Consider the following 9,070-nt stretch of genomic DNA (forward strand, 5'->3'; position numbering starts at 1 on the left):
CCTACACTGCATCTTGTAGCAATGCCAGATCTTTAACCCACTGAGCGAGGGCCAGGGATTGAACCCACATCCTCATGGACACTATGTCAGGTTCTTCAGCCATGGAGCCACAATAGGAACCCCATAAAGTTATGTTTTTTATCCATATTGAGTGGCCCCCAAAATTATACATCACAAGATAGGTGTCTGTTTTCCTTTCATTCATTAATACTGTGTAATTTTGTTAATAATAGTATTTGCTTATCTGAATTGAGTTAAAAGTCTCCCTTCAGAATTAGAGCTTTTAAGTTTATGTTTGACATACGGATATGTGCAAACTGTCTAAAATATTATATTTGTCAGCAGTTGATATTTTGAATGACATTTCTTTTTTTTTTTTCTCTTTAGGGCCACACCCGCAGCATATGGAAGTTCCCAGGCTAAAGGTCGAATCAGAGCTACAGCTGCCAGCCTACACCACAGCCACAGCATTGAGGGATCTGCTACCTACACCACAGCTCACAGTAATGCTGGATCCCCGATCCACTGAGCGAGGCCAGGGATCAAACCCACATCCTCATGGACACTAGTTGGATTTGTTTCTGCTGCGCCACGCAGGGAACTCCCTTGAATGACATTTCTTAACGAATCTTAATTTCTTTTAATAATCATTATATAAAAAATACATAGGGTATTAATGAATTACTCACCAAATAGTTATTCTTATATTGATAATAAATAAAATTTGATAAAGGAGCACCAAATTTTTTTTTGGTCTTTTGGCTGTTTCTTGGGCCGCTCCCGCGGCATATGGAGATTCCCAGGCTAGGGGTCCAATCGGAGCTGTAGCCACTGGCCTACGCCAGGGCCACAGCAACACGGGATCCGAGCCGCGTCTGCAACCTACACCACAGCTCACGGCAACGCCGGATCGTAAACCCACTGAGCAAGGGCAGGGATCGAACCCGCAACCTCATGGTTCCCAGTCGGATTCGTTAACCACTGCGCCACGACGGGAACTCCTAAAATTTGAGTTTTAAATATACCTTGTATAAATATTACATGGACACATAAAAATTAATACAAGTAATGACTGCTGTTGTTTTGACAGAAGTATATTCAAATTCTGTTCTTTCTAGAGCAAAGGGCAGAAAAAAATGGAATAAAAAAGAATTATATTTGGAAAATATTTTTATAAATACCACTTTTGCTAAATAGAACAACAGCTTATTTAATTTTTTATTTCAATTTGCTTTTATATAGTCATCAGATACTTTTCATTGTTGGTGACTTGATTAAATGTATTACATTTATAAAGTTTGAAGTCTATTTTGTATAAACTGCTTATTTTTCAGCTAAGAAAAAAGACATTTTAAATGAAAATACTATGTAAAAGTCATAGCAATGTGTCTTAGAGAAAAGTTTGCTATTAAATTTCACTGGAGGTTGACTTTGCTTACTTTTGAATCACCTTTCCTCCCAGAATCAGCATGGAAGAAACTTTGTACAGTGTAGAGTCAAAACTTGTACCTATAAGAATTTTAGTGGGTCTCAGAAGTACCTTTTGGACCCATAATACTAGTTTTTATGTGAATTTTTATTATAGTAGACACTGTAAATCACTCTCCAGAAAGGTCATCTCACGAATTTGTCAACTCTTGACATTAATAATCTATTTTTTTTTGTCATTCCACTGGAACGTCTTATTTTTATCGAAATCCAATGTTTATTATCCATTTAAATTTTCTTTTCTCTTTTTCTCTGAGTCTTTTCCTTGGTCTTTTTCTATTAGGTGTATTAGTTGCTTTGTAGCTTTCAAAATAAATTGGCTTCTGGTACTGAAACTAATCTAGTCACAAGTCTCTTCATTGTCAGAATCAGTGGGCTAATCCTAGTTATTTAACATGCCTGGCTTTTTCCATCTTGACTCTATTCACTTCATTACCTTTCATAACAGACCATAACTCCTGATTTTCTTTTTCTCAGGCTACTTTGCCTTTGAAAAGTAGCTTTTTTCTTCGACCCCTTTCAACTCTCTCCTCATCACAGTATGTGTCTCTTTTTCTTCGTGGTCTTCTCCATGACCACTGTTTTGATTTCTGTTGGTGAGCAAATTGTAGACACTTCTGTGCTACTGTGGTTGGTGCCTGTATTCACAATTGAAGAAAAGACTGAAGTTCTATTAGAAGTTAGTGAAAATAAAGATGTAATTTTTCCTCATGTAAGTTCACCAACTCCCTGAATTCTCTGTAGCGTCATGAGTCTGTGGACCCCAGTATAAGTATCTACAAGACCTTTTTTAAGCTACTTACTGGTTCTTGCCACCTGCCTGTCTCATATCATTGCCATCATCATCATAAAGTTTGTTTGAATGCCATCTCTGTACTGGACAAAATGCTTGGTACTGTCATAACATCATCTCCTTGCATTCTTCTGACAAACCTATTGTCTCAATTCTGAAGATGTGGAAACATATGGCTGAATATTAGGTTTGCCCAGGATTATAAAGCTATGGAAGCTGAATTCAGACTCAGGTCTTCCTGTTGCTCAAGTCTGTGTGCTTAATTATTCTACCATGTTGTTTTCATCCTTTCTCTACCATCCATCCCCAAAAATCTTAGAATCACCCTAGACTCTTTTCTTGTTTTTAATTTTTTTTTTTTTTTTTTGCTGCACCTGCAGTATGTGGGAGTTCCTATGCCAGGAATCGAACCTATACCATAGCAGCAACCCAGGGCACTGCAGTAATAATGCTGGACCCTTAACTCACTGCACCACTAGGGAACTTCCTCTTTCTTTCCTTTTACATGTAATCCATGACCAAGTTTTTCACTTTATTCTCCTAAACATTTCTTAAACCAGTCTTCTAATTATTCTCTCTACTCCCATTTTTCTGTTCCTTTAATCCACACCACACTACAAATAATCTTTCTCATCCAAAAATTGGATTTTCTACCTTCCTGTTTAAAATCCTTTAATAATTGTACATTACCCAAAAGATTGTATTCACTTTCTTAGCATGTCACAAAAGCTCCTTAAACAAATGGTAACATACAGCCTCTTTTCTTACTACTCTCTGATAATCGTATTTTAGTTATATCTTGGAGACCTCCTACTCCCATGCTTTTGCACCTGCTCTTCTCTCCATCCAGAATCTCTTCTCTTCCTTACATACCTTATTTTTAATAAGTTCCAGATTCAGTCAGTCCAAGTATGAACTCTGTAAAGCATTACTAAATCCTTAATCCCATTATACTAGGTTCATTATCTTTAAGTTTTAGATGTCTGAACTATAAACTAGTGTTTTGTTTTTATCTTTTTTTAGGGCCGCATCTGCAGCAAATGGACATTCCCAGGCTAGGGGTAGAATCGAAACTGCAGCTGCTGGCCTGTGCCACAGCCACAGCAGCGAGAGATCCAAGGCACCTCTGCAGCCTACACCACAGCTCACAGCAATGCCAGATCCTCAACTCACGTCCGCATGGATTGAGCCACCACGGGAACTCACTAAACTATGTTAATGGCCTCTACCTAACAGGAGTTGTTGGGAGGAATTTAAAAAATAATAAATGTAAATAACTAGAACAATGCCTTTGTGAAATACAGACACTCAAATAGTGGTCCCTTCTCCATATGTCCCTGTGAATAACAATGTTATAATTGTATGTCTGCCTCTCATCCTGACCTTTGAGCTCTTCAACCCTGGAAACTTGGTTTTCTTTGTATACTCAGTGTCCTATTTCAGTCGTTAATACAAATTAACTATTCTGTAAACATTTTTTAAGTATCTAATAAATTTTTTTTTTTTTTTTTTTTTTTTTTGTCTTTTTGCCATTTGTTGGGCCGCTCCTGCGGCATATGGAGGTTCCCAGGCTAGGGGTCTAATCGGAGCTGTTGACACCAGCCTATGCCAGAGCCACAGCAACGTGGGATCCGAGCCGCGTCTGCGACCTACACCACAGCTCACAGCAACGCCGGAACCTTAACCCACTGAGCAAGGGCAGGGATCGAACCCGCAACCTCATGGTTCCTAGTCGGATTCGTTAACTACTGCGCCACGACGGGAACTCCTAATAAATGTTATGACTCAACAATGACTAACTAAGCATGAAGTGAATTCTTCATATTAGTGATTCCTGTTTATTTCCTCTCTTTAGTGGTGATGAGTTCCTCAACTTCCTTCTGAAATTAAACAAACAGTGTGGCCATTTAATAACAGCTGTACAGAACATTATTACTGAGTTGCCTGTAAATTCTCACAAGGTATTCTACAAAAGTTAAATCAAGAAAAGTATGAATGCTGAAGAATATTCCAGATAAGTTAACGATAATTCAGTAAACAGTAATGGTCTGGTAAAACTATCTTCTACAAAATCACATAAGAACTAAATAAGTCAATTTAATATTATTTCTTTTTATACAAATTAATTGGAAAGCTTTGTTCTAGCCCTCAAGAAAAGGAAAGTGAGTCAGATCGAAAATTAAACTGATCTATGTATTGAATTTACTTTTTATTCTTAAAGGCAATTTAATTGTTTAAAATATGAAGTAATAGGAGACCCAAATGAAAGTTGAAACAAAACAGTGTGTTGAGTGTTATTAAAAACCACATAAATATAAAGGTTTTTTAATGAAAGAAATTTTAAATATAGAAAGTATAAGTACCTATAAAAGTAAACTTATTTTGTAAAGTTTTTCACATTATTTGGTTTTAGCTATTTGTGTGTATGTTTGTATATAGTGAAAAATATTTAATGTACTTGTTTTCCCATGATTTTTATGTAACACTAATATGGCAATCATGTTATTCTTAAAATCTTCATGATTTTATTTACTCACAATAAATATTATTATTACTAATATTAGTCTTCAATGTTTTCTATATATATATATAGAAAATGTATTCATAAACCTGATTTGCCTGTTTATATAAAATTACTGAGTTCTTCTGGTGTCAGGATTTATCCTGAACAAAAAATGCTTTTCATATATTTAATGTTTGAGAATGTTGTGTAATTTTGTGCATATAAAGTTGTGAAAAGTTGTTTCCCATTCTTTAAAATGTAACTTTTGAAAATATTAACAGATAGTACTAGAATGGGCTTCTCCACGGAATTTTACTTCAGTTTGTGAAGAACTGGTTAGTAATGTTGAAGATTTGAGCGAAGAGGTCTGCAAACTAAAGGACTTAATTCAGAAGGTATAAATTTAAAATAAAAAGGGAAAATTATTTACAGCCTAATATGTTAGACAGTGAAGCAGTTCTGACAGAGCAACTTAAGTTCCCACTAGACAAGTAAAAAAGGACAGTTTCCCAAAGAAGAAATATATATAGGAAACAAACTTTTTTGGTCATTAATGAAGTGCATACTGAAAAAACAATGATAGATCATTTTCATCCTGTAAATTAGCAGGGAATGTATTACCCTACCCTTTACTGGCTGTAGTTCACCAAACTGATATTTTCACGTGAGACGGTTATCATAAGCACTATCAGAAATAGTCTGGCAAGATGTGCCAAGAACCAGTGAAATATTTGTATCCTTCAGTAGTACTCATTTAATGATTCCAGATTTGTGTATACCAGAAATGTCCTGTACCAAGAGAATGATTTAGTAGATTATGGTTTAACCATTTGTTATAATTATATGTGGCCATTTTAAAAAGTAATGAAAAGGAAATATCGATTTGTTAAAGATAAGTTATAATTTTTATTTATGGGTAACTGTGAAGATAAAAAGTTGCTACCAAAAATGAAATGTTTATTAGCTTTGTTAATGAGATAGAGTTGTGGATGAAATTTCCTTCTGTTTTCTAGACTTTTTATAGTATCTTTCATAATTTAAAAGACTATGGGCTTTTTTGGTTCTTGTTTCTATACTCATATGAAGTATATATCTCAGTTTAAGACCAGGTGATTTTCCCCCTTTTAAGAAAATCGGCTATAACAAAATCTAAGCTGCTGAAATAGAGAACTCTGTTGAAGATAGATATTAAAGGAAAATACTTTAGCTTGACTAGAGAACTCACTTCTGAGTTCTAATAAATATATTGATATCTCTGAAGTCTTTGCAAAAAATTGAATGTGAACATTAGATTATGCATAAAATTTTTATAGCATCAACCCATAAGTTATTTAGTATTTTCATTATTTGAGCAAAAAGTTACTTTCCTCAAACTTTTTTTGATAAAATAATAAAATAAAATAGAGTCTTTTAAAAAATTGAGCCGAAAATTGTGCCCCAAATTGTGAAGCAAAACAAAATTATGGGGCAATAAAGCCATTTAAAATAGGGAAAATGAGCAATATATTTCAAAAGTTTTGTAGATAATAACTCCTTTCCAGAGAAGGGCATCTTAGAAGTGATATTATCTCTGACATTTATTCATTCAACAAACATAAGAGAGCCTGCTGTATGTCAGGCAGCTGTGCTACACATTAGTGTCCTAATTATTCTCTCTACTTCCATTTTTGTGTTCCTTTAATCCACATCACTCCCAAAATAAACTTTCTTGTGCAAAAATGTGATTTATACTTTCTGAACTCGCCAACAACATAAAAATTAAAGCACCATTCATCTTCACTGTATCTGTCATTTAGAAGAATTGAGGGGAAATGGTATTGATTTTACTTATATGCATGGTGTTTTTCATGAGAATCCGAGGGAAATTTGGAAGGATTATATGAAGGTACTTCCTGCAAAGTATCAACCTTTAATGTTTAGCATAAGAAATTCCCTAAGACATCTTTGTGGCAGAATTGGTAATTATTTGTTTTCACCAAGATAAACTAAAAAAATTTGGGGGGGTGAAGTGGGGGATTAAAATGAAATTAGAGAAAGAGACCAGATTTTTCTTAAAGGGATGAAATTAAACACTACTTTACGTGTAACTTTGGCTCTAAAATGTAATTCAATCAGGTACTATAATATTTATTTTAATATTGTATTCCTATAGAGAAAAATTTCAGCTTTCTTTAGCTAAATGGCAAGTCTTTTTTTCTTTGGTCTTTTCTACCTTGAATCTAAACATTTCTATATAAGGACTAGCCTTGAAAACATATTTATTGGTTAATAATAGCAACAGATACAGTTCTCTGGGCAGAAAAGTCTTAATTTTGCAGCAACATGCATTGGTTTTGTGGAGTAGTCTTAAACAAGTAATAATCACCAAAATGAGATTTCATTTAGAGAACTATGAGGGCTTTCAGATTCGGGAGTATGCTATCATGCCTGTTAAGCGTATAATGTTTCACAGATTACCAATAGTAACAGAAGGGCTTTTTTTTAAGGAAACATGAGTTTTCATAGATAAGTATATGGAGGTAACAACGAGAGAGGGTGGGAGAGGTCAAGGCCAGGCTCTAACACCACATCATTCTCTTTCAAACCAGTACACTGACAGGCTCCTGTCGGGGTCATTCTAAGTAATTGGTTAATAAAGGGAATGACTGTCTCAGGATTCAGTAAATGGAGCATCAGTGTCAAAAAGGAATCTGTTACTGAATGAAGCCATTTGGAAGTTAGACCAAGAATACAGTATTAATGAGATTGGCATTGAAGTCCATTTTCTATTGTAAATTTAAAATTAATTTTGTAGGGTTTTTTAATTAAATATTTACACTGTAGATTTGAGAAGTAGTTATTCTTGCTAATGTTGAAAGTATTTATGTCACCACTCCAGCACAGGATGTTTCTAGTAAATATCACTCCATAAATGTGCCTGATTCTTTTTATCTTTGAAGGATCTTATGGTTTCTGCTCATTCTCCCTCTTCTGCCCCTCCCCCAACAACTATCTTCTCTCTCTCTCTGTCTCTGCCCTGTGGCCCCCCCCCACCAATGAGTTGGGAGGGCTTTCTTTAGCAAGAAAGTTCTATATATGGGAATTTAGAAACTTCCTGGGTCATATACCTTCATTGCTGAGAAATGCTGAAAGAACCACTGAAGTTTTTGTTAATATTTGTTCCTGCAAATATATTTAAAGGATTGGACTTCTAGAGTTAGCATCGAATCTTCCAGTTTGGGTTGAATTTCGTGTAGGTATGCTATTATAGGAAAGGTTCACTTTTTTCTGAGAAGTCAGTTAATACTTAATACAGAAGAAAAAATGATTGTCATTCCTGTAGGTAGAAATGGAACTTTTATCTCCTGACATAAAACAATGATTTTTAAAATAATCTATATAATTATTTATTTTTAATCTAAAACTAATAGCTTCCTATAAGGGAATGCTGGTTGAAAGAAAGACTTTTTTAAGACTGAAAATCTCTAAGTGTTCTATGGGAATCTTTCACTGGCTACATTTAAATCAAATGAATTAACATGAATATTTTGATACATCTTAAAAGTTTTTTGTTTTCAGTTTATTGTATATTAACTCTTTTCTTTTTCCCATACTAAACATTAGTTGCAAAATGAACGAGAAAATGATCCAACTCATATACCATTAATGGAAGAAGTATCTACATGGAAGAGTAGAATTTTGAAGAGGACAGCTATTACAGTATGTGGATTTGGGCTGCTGCTTTTCATCTGCAAGCTCACTTTTCAGAGAAAATAAGCCTAATATTTGTTTTGAGTAATATATGTATGGTCTTACTCAAATTATCTAAAAATATTGCTTTTAACTATTTGTGGCACAATATAACTACATTCTTTGCCAGTAATCCATAGGAAAAAATTATGGTAGCATAGAGCAGATTGTTCCTTTAGAAAGTGGTTTGTCAGTTTGAGTTAAAAATATAATTTGTTGTATTTTTCTGTTACTTGTGATCAAGCAGTAAATTATAAGTGATTCTTAAGTTTGATCCTATTGTATGACTCTAAATTACATTCAAAATAAAAATTTTAGCTAATATTGACATTTAAAAAAGTGTGTTCATTCTGTCACAGTGAATCTTACAGAATTTTTAAATATTCATAAGCCAACAGCTTTCTTTCAGTTCTTATTTTTCCCTTCCATTATTAATAAGAAATTTCTTATTTAATTTTTAGTTATATATCATTATGAGGAAATTATTAACTTCAGAGTGTTTTATTATATATACTGAAGTATAAAGATAAAATGTAAAGATTTTGAATTATGGATTA

The 9,070-nt window shown here is 34.0% G+C and overlaps 1 protein-coding gene across 4 annotated transcripts in view; it reads left to right on the forward strand.

Annotated features, from left to right (window-relative positions):
- ASZ1 (ankyrin repeat, SAM and basic leucine zipper domain containing 1) overlaps window positions 1-8,852 on the forward strand; it is a 52,096-nt gene extending 43,244 nt beyond the window's left edge. For all 4 annotated transcript variants that reach the window (XM_021079021.2, XM_085005598.1, XM_085005599.1 and 1 more), the window contains 3 exons: window positions 4,137-4,242; window positions 5,066-5,179; window positions 8,388-8,852. In XM_021079021.2, the coding sequence (XP_020934680.1) occupies window positions 4,137-4,242; window positions 5,066-5,179; window positions 8,388-8,540 (373 nt within the window). In that variant the 3' untranslated portion in view covers window positions 8,541-8,852. The remainder of the gene's footprint in view (window positions 1-4,136; window positions 4,243-5,065; window positions 5,180-8,387) is intronic.
- Window positions 8,853-9,070: the final 218 nt, after the last annotated feature.

The sequence above is a fragment of the Sus scrofa genome, chromosome 18 (assembly GCF_054392235.1).
Source record: "Sus scrofa isolate SSC_HxYL_T2T_F1_AM1 chromosome 18, Sscrofa_HxYL_maternal_Yorkshire_Landrace_v2.0, whole genome shotgun sequence".
NCBI lineage: Eukaryota > Metazoa > Chordata > Mammalia > Artiodactyla > Suidae > Sus > Sus scrofa.